This window comes from Pelecanus crispus, unplaced genomic scaffold, assembly GCF_030463565.1.
Source record: "Pelecanus crispus isolate bPelCri1 unplaced genomic scaffold, bPelCri1.pri SCAFFOLD_347, whole genome shotgun sequence".
NCBI classification, from domain to species: Eukaryota; Metazoa; Chordata; class Aves; order Pelecaniformes; family Pelecanidae; genus Pelecanus; species Pelecanus crispus.
In genome coordinates, this window is record NW_027461415.1 from 13184 (window position 1) to 30327 (window position 17144).

Here is a 17144-nt window from a genome sequence, read left to right on the forward strand (position 1 = left end):
ACCCGCTGGCCCCCCAGCACCCCATGGCCCCTCAAAAACACCCCATGGCCCCCCAACAACACCTGCTGGCCCCCCAGCACCCCATGGCCCCCCAACAACACCCCATGTCCCCCAACAACACCTGCTGGCCCCCCAGCACCCCATGGCCCCCCAACAACACCCCATGGCCCCCCAGCACCCCATGGCCCCCCAACAACACCCCATGGCCCCCCAACAACACCCCATGGCCCCCCAGCACCCCATGGTCCCTCAAAAACACCCCATGGCCCCCCAACAACACCCGCTGGCCCCCCAACAACACCCGCTGGCCCCCCCAGCACCCCATGGCCCCCCAACAATACCCCATGTCCCCCCAACAACACCTGCTGGCCCCCCAGCACCCCATGGCCCCCCAACAACACCCCATGTCCCCCCAACAACACCCGCTGGCCCCCCAACAACACCCGCTGGCCCCCCCAGCACCCCATGGCCGCCCAACAATACCTCATGTCCCCCCAACAACACCTGATGGCCCCCCAACAACACCTGCTGGCCCCCCAGCACCCCATGGCCCCCCAACAACACCTGCTGGCCCCCCAACAACACCCGCTGGCCCCCCAGCACCCCATGGCCCCTCAAAAACACCCCATGGCCCCCCAACAACACCTGCTGGCCCCCCAGCACCCCATGGCCCCCCAACAACACCCCATGGCCCCCCAACAACACCTGCTGGCCCCCCAGCACCCCATGGCCCCCCAACAACACCCGCTGGCCCCCCAGCACCCCATGGCCCCCCAACAACACCTGATGGCCCCCCAACAACACCCGCTGGCCCCCCAGCACCCCATGGCCCCTCAAAAACACCCCATGGCCCCCCAACAACACCTGCTGGCCCCCCAGCACCCCATGGCCCCCCAACAACACCCCATGTCCCCCAACAACACCTGCTGGCCCCCCAGCACCCCATGGCCCCTCAACAACACCCCATGGCCCCCCAACAACACCTGCTGGCCCCCCAGCACCCCATGGCCCCCCAACAACACCCCATGGCCCCCAACAACACCTGCTGGCCCCCAGCACCCCATGGCCCCTCAACAACACCCGCTGGCCCCCCAGCACCCCATGGCCCCCCAACAACACCCCATGTCCCCCCAACAACACCTGCTGGCCCCCCAGCACCCCATGGCCCCCCAACAACACCCCATGGCCCCTCAACAACACCCGCTGGCCCCCCAGCACCCGATGGCCCCCCAACAACACCCCATGGCCCCCCAACAACACCTGCTGGCCCCCCAGCACCCCATGTCCCCCCAACAACACCCGCTGGACCCCCAGCACCCCATGGCCCCCCAACAACACCCCATGTACCCCCAACAACACCCGCTGGCCCCCCAACAACACCCCATGGCCCCCCAACAACACCCGCTGGCCCCCCAGCACCCCATGGCCCCCCAACAACACCCCATGTCCCCCCAACAACACCCGCTGGCCCCCCAGCACCCCATGGCCCCCCAACAACACCCCATGTCCCCCCAACAACACCTGCTGGCCCCCCAGCACCCCATGTCCCCCCCATAACCTGGTGCCCCCCAAGACCTGCTGCCCCCCCAACACCCAAGAACCCCCCATAACCTGGTGCCCCCCAAGACCTGGTGCCCCCCAAGACCCAAGATCCCCCCATATCCTGGTGCTCCCCATAACCTGGTGCCCCCCAACACCCAAGATCCCCCCATATCCTGGTGCCCCCCAACACCTGGTGCCCCCCCAACACCCAAGGACCCCCCATATCCTGGTGCCCCCCAAGACCTGCTGCCCCCCCAACACCCAATATCCCCCCATATCCTGGTGCCCCCCCAACACCCAAGATCCCTCCATAACCTGGTGCCCCCCAAGCCCTGGTGCCCCCCAAGACCCAAGAGCCCTCCATATCCTGGTGCCCCCCAAGACCTGCTGCCCCCCAACACCCAAGATCCCCCCATATCCTAGTGCTCCCCATAACCTGGTGCCCCCCAACACCCAAGATCCCCCCATATCCTGGTGCTCCCCAAGACCTGCTGCCCCCCCAACACCCAAGATCCCCCCATATTCTGGTGCCCCCCAAGACCTGGTGCCCCCCCAACACCCAAGATCCCCCCATATCCTGGTGCCCCCCCAACACCCAAGATCCCTCCATAACCTGGTGCCCCCCAAGCCCTGGTGCCCCCCAAGACCCAAGAGCCCTCCATATCCTGGTGCCCCCCAAGACCTGCTGCCCCCCAAGACCCAAGATCCCTCCATATCCTGGTGCCCCCCAACACCTGGTGCCCCCCCAACACCCAAGAGCCCTCCATATCCTGGTGCCCCCCAAGACCTGCTGCCCCCCCAACACCCAAGATCCCCCCATATCCTGGTGCTCCCCATAACCTGGTGCCCCCCAACACCCAAGATCCCCCCATATCCTGGTGCTCCCCATAACCTGGTGCTCCCCATAACCTGGTGCCCCCCAACACCCAAGATCCCCCCATATCCTGGTGCTCCCCATAACCTGGTGCCCCCCAACACCCAAGATCCCCCCATATCCTGGTGCCCCCCATAACCTGCTGCTCCTCCAACACCCAAGATCCCCCCATATCCTGGTGCCCCCCAAGACCTGGTGCCCCCCAACACCCAAGATCCCTCCATAACCTGGTGCCCCCCAAGACCTGCTGCCCCCCAACACCCAAGATCCCCCCATATCCTGGTGCCCCCCAACACCCAAGATCCCCCCATATCCTGGTGCTCCCCATAACCTGGTGCCCCCCAACACCCAAGGTCCCCCCATATCCTGGTGCCCCCCAAGACCTGCTGCCCCCCAAGACCCAAGATCCCTCCATAACCTGGTGCCCCCCAACACCTGGTGCCCCCCCAACACCCAAGATCCCCCCATATCCTGGTGCCCCCCAAGACCTGCTGCCCCCCAACACCCAAGATCCCCCCATATCCTGGTGCCCCCCAAGACCTGCTGCCCCCCCAACACCCAAGATCCCCCCATATCCTGGTGCCCCCCCAACACCCAAGATCCCTCCATAACCTGGTGCCCCCCAAGACCTGCTGCCCCCCAAGACCCAAGAGCCCTCCATATCCTGGTGCCCCCCAAGACCTGCTGCCCCCCAAGACCCAAGATCCCCCCATATCCTGGTGCTCCCCATAACCTGGTACCCCCCAACACCCAAGATCCCCCCATATCCTGGTGCTCCCCATAACCTGGTGCTCCCCATAACCTGGTGCCCCCCAACACCCAAGATCCCCCCATATCCTGGTGCCCCCCATAACCTGCTGCTCCTCCAACACCCAAGATCCCCCCATATCCTGGTGCCCCCCAAGACCTGGTGCCCCCCAACACCCAAGATCCCCCCATATCCTGGTGCTCCCCATAACCTGGTGCCCCCCCAACACCCAAGATCCCCCCATATCCTGGTGCTCCCCAAGACCTGGTGCCCCCCCAACACCCAAGATCCCCCCATATCCTGGTGCCCCCCAAGACCTGCTGCCCCCCCAACACCCAAGGTCCCTCCATAACCTGGTGCCCCCCAAGACCTGGTGCCCCCCAACACCCAAGAGCCCTCCATATCCTGGTGCCCCCCAACACCCAAGATCCCCCCATATCCTGGTGCCCCCCAACACCTGCTGCCCCCCCAACACCCAAGGTCCCTCCATAACCTGGTGCCCCCCAAGACCTGCTGCCCCCCCAACACCCAAGATCCCCCCATATCCTGGTGCCCCCCAAGACCTGCTGCCCCCCCAACACCCAAGATCCCCCCATATCCTGGTGCCCCCCAAGACCTGCTGCCCCCCCAACACCCAAGGTCCCTCCATAACCTGGTGCCCCCCAAGACCTGGTGCCCCCCAACACCCAAGATCCCTCCATATCCTGGTGCCCCCCAACACCCAAGATCCCCCCATATCCTGGAGCTCCCCATAACCTGGTGCCCCCCAACACCCAAGGTCCCCCCATATCCTGGTGCCCCCCAAGACCTGGTGCCCCCCAACACCCAAGATCCCCCCATATCCTGGTGCCCCCCAAGCCCTGGTGCCCCCCAAGACCCAAGAGCCCTCCATATCCTGGTGCCCCCCAAGACCTGCTGCCCCCCAACACCCAAGATCCCTCCATAACCTGGTGCCCCCCAAGACCTGCTGCCCCCCCAACACCCAAGGTCCCTCCATAACCTGGTGCCCCCCAAGCCCTGGTGCCCCCCAACACCCAAGATCCCCCCATATCCTGGTGCTCCCCATAACCTGCTGCCCCCCCAACACCCCATGTCCCCCCCATAACCTGATGTCCCCCATAACCTGGTGCCCCCCAACACCCAAGATCCCCCCATATCCTGGTGCCCCCCAAGACCTGCTGCCCCCCAAGACCCAAGATCCCCCCATATCCTGGTGCCCCCCAAGACCTGCTGCCCCCCAACACCCAAGATCCCTCCATATCCTGGTGCCCCCCAAGACCTGCTGCCCCCCAACACCCAAGATCCCCCCATAACCTGGTGCCCCCCAAGCCCTGCTGCCCCCCAACACCCCCTAACCTGCTGCCCCCCATATCCTGCCGCCCCCCAAGCCCTGGCAGCCCCCCCCCCCAGCCCCCACCGCCCACCTGCAGCCGGTTGAGCTGCCTGCTGACGCTGAGGAGGTCGCCCCCGGCCCCCGCGCTCTCCAGCTGCTCCTCCAGCCGCCCCAGCCGCGCCTCCATCTCGGCGTAGCTGCGGGCCAAGCGCTCGGCGGCGGCGGCTTCCGCTAGCCGCCGGCTCCTGGCCCGGCTGGTGGCCTCCAGCTCAAGCCAACGTTGGCGCAACTCTTCCAGTTGGCGCCGGACGGCGCCCGTTAATTCGGGTTTGGCGAGGAGCAGTTCTTCGCCTTCCTGGGGTGGGGTAAAAGGGGGGGGTCAATGGGGGGGGGAGGGGGTGTGCCCCCCCACACACACACACACTTTTGGGGTAAGGGGGGGAAGGGCCTTGGCCACCGGGTGGGGGTCTCCAGGCGTCATGGAGAGCGCCCCCTGGGGGAAGGAGGGGGTGCAAGGGCGCGGGTGGTACGGGGGGGGGAGGGGGAGAAAAGAGGGGGTGCAGCTTGGGGGGCAGGGAAAGGGGGTGCAGAAAAGGGGGTGCAGAAAAGGGGGTGCTGCAAAAGGGGGTGCAGGGAAAGGGGGTGCAGCTGGGGGAAGGGAAAGGGGGGGTGCAGGGAAAGGGGGTGCAGAAAAAGGGGGTGCAGAAAAAGGGGGTGCAGAAAAAGGGGGTGCAGCTGGGGGCAGGGAAAGGGGGGGTGCAGCTTGGGGGGTGCAGGGAAAGGGGGTGCAGGGAAAGGGGGTGCAGGGAAAAGGGGGTACAGCTGGGGGGCAGGGAAAGGGGGTGCAGAAAAAGGGGGTGCAGCTGGGGGCAGGGAAAGGGGGGGTGCAGGGAAAGGGGGTGCAGGGAAAGGGGGGGTGCAGCTTGGGGGGGTGCAGGGAAAGGGGGGTGCAGGGAAAGGGGGGGCAGCGGGGGGGCAGGGAAAGGGGGGTGAAGCAAAAGGGGGTGAAGCAAAAGGGGGTGCAGAAAAAGGGGGTGCAGAAAAAGGGGGTGCAGCTGGGGGCAGGGAAAGGGGGTGCAGGGAAAGGGGGGGCAGCTGGGGGGCAGGGAAAGGGGGTGCAGAAAAAGGGGGTGCAGAAAAAGGGGGTGCAGAAAAAGGGGGTGCAGAAAAAGGGGGTGCAGCTGGGGGCAGGGAAAGGAGGGGTGCAGGGAAAGGGGGTGCAGGGAAAGGGGGGGTGCAGGGAAAGGGGGGGTGCAGGGAAAGGGGGGGCAGCTGGGGGGCAGGGAAAGGGGGGTGAAGCAAAAGGGGGTGCAGGGAAAGGGGGTGGAGCTTGGGGGGGCAGGGAAAGGGGGTGCAGGGAAAGGGGGTGCTGCAAAAGGGGGGTACACCTGGGAGGCAGGGAAAGGGGGGGTGCAGGGAAAGGGGGTGCTGCAAAATGTGGGTACAACTGGGGGGCAGGGAAAGGGGGGTGCAGGGAAAGGGGGTGCAGGGAAAGGGGGTGCAGGGAAAGGGGGTGCAGCTGGGGGGCAGGGAAAGGGGGGTGAAGCAAAAGGGGGTGCAAAAGGGGGTGCAGGGAAAGGGGGTGCAGGGAAAGGGGGTGCAGGGAAAGGGGGGTGCAGCTGGGGGCAGGGAAGGGGGTGCAGCAAAAGGGGGTAGAGCTGGGGGGCAGAAAAAGGGGGTGCAGGGAAAGAGGTTGCAGCAAAAGGGGTGCAGAGAAAGGGGGGTGCAGCAAAGGGGGTGCAGAGAAAGGGGGGTGCAGCAAAGGGGGGGTGCAGCAAAGGGGGGGGTGCAGCAAAAGGGGGGCGGGTGCAGCCAGAGAGGCGTGCGGGGAAATGGGGGTGCAGCAAAAGGGGGGTGCAGCGGGGGGGGGCGCAATGGGGGGGGTGCAATGGGGAACGATGCAGCGGGGGGGGCGGGAGGATGCAGCAAAAGTGGGGCGCAGCGAAAGGGGGGTGCAGCCGGGGAAGGGTGCAACGAAATGGGGGGGGGGGTGCCACGAAATGGGGGTGATGCCACAAACTGGGGGGGGTCCCACGAAATGGGGGGGGGTCCCACGAAATGGGGGGGGGTCCCACGAAATGGGGGTGATGCCACAAACTGGGGGGGGTGCAACGAACTGGGGGGGGTCCCACGAACTGGGGGGGGTCCCACGAACTGGGGGGGGGTGCAACGAACTGGGGGGGTGCCACGAAATGGGGGGGGTGCCACGAAATGGGGGGGGTGCCACGAAATGGGGGGGGGTGCCACGAAATGGGGGGGGGTTTGCAATGAACTGGGGGTGCAGCCGGGGAAGATGCAACGAAATGGGGGGGTGCAACGAACTGGGGGGGGGTTGCAACGAAATCGGGGGGGGGTTTGCAACGAACTGGGGGTGCAGCCGGGGAGGATGCAACGAACTGGGGGGGTGCAGCAAGCGGGGAAGGGGGGGCGGGGGGGGGGATGCAGCGAGCAGGGCTGCAAGCAGGGAAGGATGCAACGAAGGGGGGGTGCGGGGGGGGTGCAGGGGGGGGTGCAGGGAGGAGGGGGGGTGCAGGGAGGGGGGGGGGGGCCCACAACCACCACGTCCCCCCCCCCCCCCGCCCCCAAACGCCCCGCCAGGCCCCGGCGAGGAAGCGGTTAAGGCTCATCCCTCCCCGCCGGCTTCCATGCGACCCCCCGCCCCCCCCCAGATCCCACCCCCCTTATTTTATTTCATTTTTTTTTTTCTCTTCCCCCCCCTACCTTCTCGATCTTCTCCAGCCACTCTTTATTCTGCGCCAGCTCGGCCATGAACGCCTGGTGCTTGAGCCATGGCTTGGGGGGGCGGGGGGGGGGGGTCCCGGGAGGGGTCCCCCGCCATCAGCACCTTCTCCTGGATCCAGCCATCCAGCTACGGAGGGGGGGGGGGGGGGGGGGGGGAGGTTGGCGACCCCCCCCCTCCCCAGGTGATCCCCCCCCCCCCAACCTTTGGGGGGGCTGGCGGGACCACGCTGGGGCCTGCGGGGTCCCTCTAGGGCGCTGGGGGGGGTGAGGATGAGGAGGGGGGAGGGGGGGGGAGGGGGGGGAGGAGGATGAGGAGGGGGAGGGGGGTGAGAAGGGGGAGAAGGGTGAAGGGGGTGAGAAGGGTGAGGAGGATGAGGGGGGTGAGGAGGATGAGGGGGGTGAGGAGGATGAGGGGGGTGAGGAGGATGAGAAAGGTGAGGAAGATGAGAAGGGTGAGGAAGACGAGAAGGGTGAGGAAGACGAGGAGGATGAGGCGGACAAGAAAGGTGAGGAGGATGAGGAGGATGAGAAGGACGAGCAGGATGAGGAGGGCGAGGAGGATGAGGAGGGCGAGGAGGATGAGGAGGGCGAGGAGGATAACGAGGATGAGGAGGATGATGGTGGCATTGGCGCGATGCCGCAGAGCCTTTGCAGCAGATGCCGGGCGGAGCGCGGAGGCCGGATCCGGCCTCCCGGTATCTGCGCCAGAAAGCCGGCGGGCTCTGGCCAACCTCCCGCCTGCCGGCACCGCGCCGGCGACGGACCACCGCGGCTCCCACCCCGTCCATCGGCGAAGCCCCCCGAGATGCTGAGGAGCATCCGTGGCGGGGGGGGGGGGGGGCGCGACCCCCTGGTCCAGCTTGGGAGGGGGCCTTGGGGACCCTTGGGGACACCCCCCCCCCCACCCAAAGCCATGGGTGACGTCATTCGGAGCCCACCAAGGACGGGGACGCCGGCGGGGGGGTGACGCCAGCGGCACCCATCCCGAGGGTCCGGGTCCCACCACGCGCCCACCCCAGCACCCGTCGGGACCCTCTGCACCCAAACCTGGACCGCCCCCCCCCTGCCGCCACACCCTGGGTAATTCGGGGAGGGGGTCAAGGGTCCGCAGTTGGGGGGGGGTTCAGGGGTCCCGGCGCTACCTCGCGGCAATCCTGGAGGAACCGCTGCAGCTCGAGGTGGTCCTGGAGCCGCTGCATCCACTCCTGCGCCAGCTGGTAATTTCGGGTGGCTCCTACGGGTGCGGGGAGGGGGGCCCGGCTCAGCGCTGCCCACCCGGTGACCCCCCCCGCCCCGCCACCAGCACCCCAATTAAGAACCTAATTAACCCACCCCGCCCTCCCGCAAAGCAAATTAACGCAAGGGGGAAACTGAGGCACCGGGGTTGCGCAGCCTCCGCCAGCCGCGGTGAGGATACACCAGGAAATCCAGCTCCGTCATCGTCCCCGGGGGGGGCGGTCCCGGGTGCCAGGGGGCGGGGGTCAAGGTGATGCCGTCCCGGCACCTACTTGGCGCGGAGACCCTCCATCGCCTCGGCCACGCGGTCGCTGTAGAGGTTGCCTTGACGCTGGAGGCTCTCGCCGGCTTGTAGGGTCTGTTGGATCTTCATGCAGGTTGAGGTCCATGGTGGTGGTGAAGTCCTTGTGCTTCTTGATGGCGTTGTTCACCCCTTCCACCGTGCCGGGGAGCTCGGCGTGGACCAGGGTGGACTCCTGGAGAAGGGACGGAGGAGATGCCGGTGGCGGGCTCTCCATCCCTGGTCACTTCTCCTCGCTCCATCCTCCCCAACTCAACCGTAAGGTCGAGCGGGACCTTCTCCCGCCGTCTCTACCTGGTTGTAGAGGCTGCTCTCGCACTGCTGGACGTCCCGGAGGAAGAGGTGGAAGACGTGCGATTGCACCAGCACCTCTCGCCGTGTCTCCCAGCTCTGCAGCAACTTGCCCCAGCCCGCGTCCAGCTTCTGCAACCATTGCTGCAACGAGAGGTAGGGGACCTCGGTCTCCTCCAAGGCCAACAGGTCGCTGGCCGCCTGGATCTTGGCATAGTCCTCCTCGTAGCCATTGATCTCCTCCTTGAGGGCCGCGTGCTGGTTTCAACAACCTCTCCGCTTCGGTCAAACTATCCGGCACCTCCTCGGAGGCGACGGCCGCTTGAGTCTTGACTAACCAACCGAGGAAGTTGTCCAAGTCTTGGATGAACTGTTGCAAGCGACCGGCGACGGTCAAGGAGTCCTCGCAACCTTGCAGCGCCCGCTTCAGGGCCTCCCACTCCTCGCTGATCTGCTCGAAGGGCAGCAGGATCTCCAGGGCTCTCCCGGGGTGGGAGGCAGCCAAGGCTTCGCCTTCCCGTTGAAGCTCCACCAACCGAGGTTCCAAGACCACCAGAGCCGCCTCCATGGTGGAGAGGCGGCGTTGCAAGGCCAACACGCCGCCCAGGTCGCCGCCGCCCGACTGCGTGGCTTCAATGGCTTTTCTCTTCTCCCGCACCTGCACCTTCATCTCGCTGCACTCCAGCAGGTAGTTCTGGATCTTCAGGACGGAGCTCAGTTGGCCCTTCTTGTGCTCCACCAGCTCCACCACCCGGTTCCACCTGAGGATGGGGACGGAATTGGGGACAAGACCAGGCAGGATGGAGCCCTGGCATGAGGTTCCCCTTGGGCGTTGCCAACGCTTGGGGCGGGCTTGGACCATTGCTACTGAAAACCTGGACGCCGTGGGGATGTCCCACCAGGCAGCAAGAACCACGGGCTGAGTCTACAAGCAGCCCCGCAGCCGGTTCCCTTCATCAAGGGGTCCCCAAGCAGGATGCGGTCCAGCTTGGGCATCACCAACCCTTGGGATGGGCTTGGCCCGTTGCACCAAAGAGCTGGACCTCATGGGGACATCCCACCAGGCTGCAAGAACCACAGGATTGGGGTCTGCCAGCAGCCCCGTGGCTGGTTCCCCTCACCAAGGAGCCCCCAAGCCAGGATGAGGTCCACCATGGGCAGCACCAAACCCTTGGGATGGGCTTGGCCCGTTGCACCAAAGAGCTGGACCTCATGGGGACATCCCACCAGGCTGCAAGAACCACAGGATTGGGGTCTGCCAGCAGCCCCCGTGGCTGGTTCCCCTCACCAAGGAGCCCCCCCAAGCCAGGATGAGGTCCACCTTGGGCATCGCTGACCCCCAGGATGGGCTTGGCCCACCAGCTCGGACCCCTCCCCATGCCCATACCTGCTGTTGAGGTGGTCCTGGCAGGAGCGGACCCTCCTCTGAGCTGGGGTGGCCCCCATCCACCAACTGCTGCACCACCTGGTTGACGTCCAAGATCCGTCCCATGACGCTGTTCATCTCCTGGTCAGGCTCTCAAACCTGGGGAGGAGATGCGAGCGGCGGGGTCCACGATGGGGCAGGGGACCCAGGCGGCCGGCCCCGTTGCCAACCCCCCCCCCCAACACACCTATGCTGGACCACCTCAACCTCATCCAGCTCCTCCGGCACCTCCATCCTCTCCAACCACTGCTCCTTCTCGTCCACCCAGACCTCGCAGGCGTGGACCTCGCTGAACATACGGTAGACGGCCAACGCGTCCTGCAACCACTGCTGCCGCCAGCACGGCCACCTCGGCCACCTCCCCGTAGAGCTGCTCCACTCCACCACCCGGATCTGCAGCTCAACCCCTTGACGATGCTCGGGCGCCAGAAGAGCCAACTGCTTCCGGAGGGCCAACACGGCCGCCCGTGCTTCTCCACCTCTTCCACCACCGCCCGGTGCTTCCGCAGAAGAGCTTGGGTGGAATAGTCGTCATGGCCAAAGTCATCGCTGGAGACGATGCGGTAGGTGTCCTGCAGCCAGGCCACCAAATCGTCCGTCTCGGCGCTGAACTCGGAAGAAGTTGAGGGGCCTCCTGCAAGCGCTGTTGGTGCAACCCCGTCACCTCCTCCAGCTTCTTCCAGCGGAGGCGAACCTCCCGCATCTTCTCCTGGATCCCGCCGGGGCTGAAGCGTTTCTTGGCCAAGATCTGCTCGCCCCTCTTCATGGTCTGGTGCAACAGCGCCCGTCGGCTGCCCAGCTCGCCCAACATGCTCTTGTGCTTGATGGTCAGCGTCAAGACGCTGCTCAGGTCCCGGCCGCAGGTCTTGGCGGCCAGGATCTGCTCCTTCTCGCGGATCCACGCCTCAGCCTCCCTCCATCTCCTGGAAGAAGGCCCAGAGCTGGCGGGAGTCCTCCAGCTCCTTGCGCCTCTTGCCCCGCCAGCTCCCCCAGCTCCTCCAGGCACGTCTGGACGTGGTTGACCCGGTTGCAGATGATCTGGGGGTCGCAGGGTTGGTAGCCTGGACCAAGAGAACCAGAGCTTAGCGGAGATGGTCTACAGCACCCTGAAGACCTTGGCCGACCCCTCCCAAGGCCAAGCATCTCCCGGTCCTCGCGGTGCCCCTCCCGGCGCCCCATGTTACCCTGCAGCTCTGAGAACTTGAGCGCGGCGGCGTTGAGCGCCTGCACCCGCTCAGTCTGGGCGGAGATGTCAGCCTCCAGCAGCCCGTGCTTCTGCAGCAGGTCCTCAACCTCCAGATGATGCTTCCCAAATCCTTGGAGACCAACCAGCACCTGGGGAAGGGGAAGGAGACCACGGGGGTCCAGAGCTGCCTGCCGTATCCTCCCTGGGGATGCCCGGTACCTGCCGTGTCCCCGGCTCTACCTGCATCTCCTCCATCCAGTCAATCATGTAGACCATCTCTGGAAGATCTTCTGCAGGGCCAGGTTCTGCTCGAGGCGAGCGCGGCGGGCGCGGACCAGCTCGGTCAAGAGCCCCCACTGCCGAAGGATGTTGTCCTTCTGGGCGCTGATGCGCTTGGTGTCGTAGTAGCCCTCGGACTCCATCTCCAGGGCCAGCTCCACCACCACCTGGATGCGCTCTTGGTAGGAGGAGATGTCGGCCTCAATGGCCTCGTGCTTCTTCATGGCGGCCTCCACCGCCGGCAGGTCGTAGCCGAAGTTGTCCCTGGGGTGGGGAGAGATGCCGTCAGGCAGGGTGGACCCCTCCCCGGTCAACGAGGCAGCCCAACGAGGCAAGCCAGGAGATCCCACCACCCAAACGCTGTGGTCCCTCACCCCCTGCCCCAGCCAGGTAGAGGACCCAGGCGTCCCACCCCGGGGTGGGGGACGCCGCCGAGCCCCCCCCTACCCCGTCCCACCTGCGAGACCAGGCGCTGGTTCTCGTTCAGCCACGTCTCCCTCATGACGGCCTTGTGGTCGAAACGTTGGGCGAGCAGCTCCAGCTTCTCCTGCCGGATCAGCTCGTTGCGCAGTGACACCTCCCGCTCGTGCTCTGCCTTCTCCAGGCAGGTCCAGGCCTGAGGGGGGGGGGGACAGCGGGGCTCACCAAGGGGGTCCGCAGCCCCCCTGGGGGTCCCCCAGGATGGAGAGGTCACCTCTGTCCCACCAGCCCCTTATTGATGTCGGAGATGCTCTTGCCCTCGCTGGGGACGTAGAGCTTGCGGTTGTTGGCCGTAGCTTGCTCTGGATGGTGAAGAGCAGGACCTCCAGGTTCCCCTTCTCCTGGAACCTGCGGGATGGCAGCACCAGGTCAGGATAGGGCCACGCTCCCCCCATGGTTGTCCCCCCCACCCCAGGAGGTGCTCACTTGACGGGCTTCTCCAGGGTGCAGAAGGCGGTGAAGGCTTGGAGCTGCTGCTGCACCCCGGTCAGGGAGTTGGCGAACTTCTGGTTGCCGATGATGGTGATGGTGTGATGGATCCAGGCCAGCAGCTCGGCCGCCAGCGCCCTCGTACCGCTCGATGATGGCCTCGATCTCCATGGCCTGATCCAGAACCTGGTGGGAGAGGGGTGGGGTGGGCTGTACGGCTGGGGGCTTGTGCCCCACCGAACCCCCTCGAGCAACCGGGCGCGGCCTGAGGTGCGACCTGCTTGCCCCAGCCCCTCCAGAGACCAGCGTGGCTCTGCCCACCGGAGCGAGGGATGGGACGTCCCATGGAGCCCAGAGGTGGGGCACCCCATGGACCAAAGGATGGGGCACCCCACGGATCAAAGATGGGACATCCCATGGATCGAAGGATGGGGGCATCCCATGGATCGAAGGATGGGGCATCCCATGGACCGAAGGATGGGCATCCCACGGACCAAAGGATGGGACATCCCATGAGCCAGGGGCAGGGCATCCCATGGACCAAAGGATGGGACATCCCATGGATCGAAGGATGGGACATCCCATGGATCGAAGGATGGACATCCCATGGATCGAAGGATGGGGCATCCCACCGGACCAAAGGATGGGACATCCCATGGATCGAAGGATGGGACATCTCATGGATCGAAGGATGGGACATCTCATGGACCGAAGGATGGGACATCCCATGGACCGAAGGATGGGACATCCCATGGACCGAAGGATGGGACATCCCATGGACCGAAGGATGGGACATCCCATGGACCGAAGGATGGGACATCTCATGGACCGAAGGATGGGACGTCCCATGGACCAAAGGATGGGACGTCCCATGGACCAAAGGATGGGACATCCCATGGACCGAAGGATGGGACGTCCCATGGACCGAAGGATGGGACGTCCCATGGACCAAAGGATGGGACATCCCATGGAGCCAGGGGTGGGGCATCCCATGGACCAAAGGATGGGACATCCCATGGAGCCAGGGGTGGTACACCCCATGGACCAAAGGATGGGACACCCCATGGACCGAAGGATGGGACACCCCCGTCAACCAAAGGATGGGGCACCCCACGGATCGAAGGATGGGGCACCCCACGGATCGAAGGATGGGGCACCCCACAGAGCCACGGGGCGCAGGCCAAAACTCACCTTCCCGATGCGCTTGCCCTCCACAGCCAGCGCCTTCATCTTGGAGAAGTAGTGGTAGAAGGACACCACGTAGGTGATGATGGACTTCTCGTCGGGGTCCTCCATGTTGACGTCTGGCGGGTGGTGACGCATCGGTCCCCGAGCCCCCCAGAGCCCCCCCCGACCACCAGCCCTGCTCCAGCAAAGCCCATCGCCAACCCTGGACTGCTCCCCTCAACCTCAAGCCCCCCCCCAAAAATCCGTTGAGGTGGAAAAGGAAGCCGGGAGCAATTAGCTGACGGGTGGAGACACCCCACCCCGCACGGACGGACAGATGGACGGACAGACCCCCCACCACCACCCTGTCCCTACCCTCGGGGTCCAGCAGCTTGCTGAGCCCCAGCTGCTGCTCGGCCGTGTTGAAGGCTTGTTGAAGGTTGTAGGTCGCGTTGGACTTGGTCAGCTTGTGGAAGTCGATGAGGTCCGGCCTGCGGAGGGGGGCACAGGCGCTTTCGGGCCCCCGCGCCCCACAGAGGGAACCCAGGCGGCCGGGTTGCCCCCCGCCCTCCCCCACGGCGGACCTGTGCTTGTGGATGAGCGCGTTGAAGGCCAAGCCGTCCCTCCAACTGGTGGTGAAGTTCTGGATGTTCACCTCGGGGTAGCTGCGGGGAAAGGGTGGGGGTCACACGGCGCCGGATCCGTCCCCCGTCCACGGGGGGGTCCATCCCGGCACCGGGCTCGGCACGAGGAAGGCGTGACCGCTCACCCCGCCGTCTTCATCTGGCACCAGAGCAGCAGAGCATCCTTGGCCGAGCGCGTCTCCCGATTGTCTTCGGTCTTGATTTTGATCACCTGGATCTGGGGAAAGCCAAGGGGCACTGACGCACGGCGGGCTCCCGGGGTGGGGGACGCCGTCCCCGGGGTGGGGACACCCCCACCCCGCTACCTGGAAGCGGAGGATGATGGTCCAGATGAGGCCGAGGGTGAGGCGGTGGTTGCCGTCCACGATGTCGTGTGAGCCCACGTTCTCCAGGTGCACCCGCTGCTCCTTGAGGAACTGCAACGCCTTGTCCACGTTCTCCAAGGAGTGGATCCGCATCCGGCCCCGTGTCGGTTTGGGCTGCCGGAGACACCGGCGCCCGTCACCCCAGGTGATGGGGACGTCCCAGTCATCCCAGCCCCGTGGTGGGTGGGACCTGGGTGGTGGTGGCAGCCGTGGGGACGTCCCAGTCATCCCAACGTGGTGGTGGATGGGACCTGGGTGGTGGTGGTGGCCATGGGGACGTCCCAGTCAACCCAACCCGGTGGTGGATGGGTCCTGGGTGGTGGTGGTGGCCATGGGGATGTCCCAGTCATCCCAGCCCAATGGTGGATGGGTCCTGGGTGGTGGTGGTGGCCATGGGGACATCCCAGCTCATCCCAACCCGGTGGTGGATTGGACCTGGGTGGTGGTGGTGGCCATGGGGACGTCCCAGCTCATCCCAACCCAGTGGTGGATGGGACAGTGGTGGTGGTGGCCATGGGGAGGTCCCACTCATCCCAGCCCAGTGGTAGATGGGACCTGGATGGTGATGGTGGCCATGGGGACCTCCCAGTCACCCCAACCCGGTGGTAGATGGGACCTGGGTGGTGGTGGTGGCCATGGGAGCCTCCCAGCTCATCCCAACCCAGTGGTAGATGGGTCTTGGGTGGTTGTGGTGGCGACAGGGATGTCCCAGTCATCCCAACCCAGTGGTGAATGGGACCTGGGTGGTGGTGGTGGCCATGGGGACGTCCCAGTCATCCTGACCCAGTGGTAGATGGGACAGTGGTGGTGGTGGTGACGGGGACATCCCAGTCATCCCAACCCGGTGGTGGATGGGACCTGGGTGGTGGTGGTGGCCATGGGGACGTCCCAGTCATCCTGACCCAGTGGTAGATGGGACAGTGGTGGTGGTGGTGACGGGGACATCCCAGTCATCCCAACCCAGTGGTGGATGGGTCTTGGGTGGTTGTGGTGGTGACGGGGATGTCCCAGTCATCCCAATCCGGTGGTGGGTGGGACCTGGGTGGTGGTGGTGGCCATGGGGAGGGTCCCAGTCATCCCAACGTGGTGGTGGATGGGACCTGGGTGGTGGTGGTGGCCATGGGGAGGTCCCAGTCATCCCAACGTGGTGGTGGATGGGACCTGGGTGGTGGTGGTGGCCATGGGGACCTCCCAGTCATCCCAACCCGGTGGTGGATGGGACCTGGGTGGAGGTGGTGGCCATGGGGAGGTCCCAGTCATCCCAACGTGGTGGTGGATGGGACCTGGGTGGTGGTGGTGGCCATGGGGACGTCCCAGTCATCCTGACCCAGTGGTAGATGGGACAGTGGTGGTGGTGGTGACGGGGACATCCCAGTCATCCCAACCCAGTGGTGGATGGGTCTTGGGTGGTTGTGGTGGTGATGGGGATGTCCCAGTCATCCCAATCCGGTGGTGGATGGGTCCTGGGTGGTGGTGGTGGCCATGGGGAGGTCCCAGTCATCCCAACGTGGTGGTGGATGGGACCTGGGTGGAGGTGGTGGCCATGGGGAGGTCCCAGTCATCCCAACGTGGTGGTGGATGGGACCTGGGTGGTGGTGGTGGCCATGGGGACGTCCCAGTCATCCTGACCCAGTGGTAGATGGGACAGTGGTGGTGGTGGTGACGGGGACATCCCAGTCATCCCAACCCAGTGGTGGATGGGTCTTGGGTGGTTGTGGTGGTGATGGGGATGTCCCAGTCATCCCAATCCGGTGGTGGATGGGTCCTGGGTGGTGGTGGTGGCCATGGGGAGGTCCCAGTCATCCCAACGTGGTGGTGGATGGGACCTGGGTGGAGGTGGTGGCCATGGGGAGGTCCCAGTCATCCCAAACGTGGTGGTGGATGGGACCTGGGTGGTGGTGGTGGCCATGGGGACCTCCCAGTCATCCCAACCCGGTGGTGGTGGCCATGGGGAGGTCCCGGCTCTCACCAGCTGCTCCCCGGAGAGCACCTCCAGCAGCCGGGTGAGGACGTAGCCATCGCGCAGGTCGGCGTAGAGGTCCCCGATGCGGCAGGAGACGCGGGCCAGGTGGGAGTTCACCCACTTGGTGAAGGTCTTCTT

At 65.8% G+C, this 17144-nt stretch overlaps 1 protein-coding gene across 1 annotated transcript in view; it reads right to left on the minus strand.

Annotated features, from left to right (window-relative positions):
• Positions 1-17141, minus strand: part of LOC142597007 (spectrin beta chain, non-erythrocytic 4-like) — a gene marked incomplete at its 5' end in the record, with an annotated part of 30061 nt that extends 12920 nt beyond the window's left edge. Inside the window, 29 exon segments of the mRNA XM_075727452.1 lie at positions 4589-4852; positions 7219-7311; positions 7313-7366; positions 8382-8473; positions 8761-8848; positions 8850-8951; positions 9071-9328; positions 9330-9828; positions 10455-10486; positions 10488-10583; positions 10677-10948; positions 10951-11110; positions 11113-11406; positions 11408-11470; positions 11472-11554; positions 11678-11828; positions 11920-11960; positions 11963-12222; positions 12417-12574; positions 12664-12728; positions 12731-12786; positions 12865-13004; positions 13006-13053; positions 14059-14171; positions 14410-14525; positions 14619-14699; positions 14804-14895; positions 14984-15157; positions 17013-17141. Of these exon segments, the coding sequence (XP_075583567.1) occupies positions 4589-4852; positions 7219-7311; positions 7313-7366; positions 8382-8473; positions 8761-8848; positions 8850-8951; positions 9071-9328; positions 9330-9828; positions 10455-10486; positions 10488-10583; positions 10677-10948; positions 10951-11110; positions 11113-11406; positions 11408-11470; positions 11472-11554; positions 11678-11828; positions 11920-11960; positions 11963-12222; positions 12417-12574; positions 12664-12728; positions 12731-12786; positions 12865-13004; positions 13006-13053; positions 14059-14171; positions 14410-14525; positions 14619-14699; positions 14804-14895; positions 14984-15157; positions 17013-17141 (4074 nt within the window).
• Between the last annotated feature and the right edge of the window lie 3 nt (positions 17142-17144).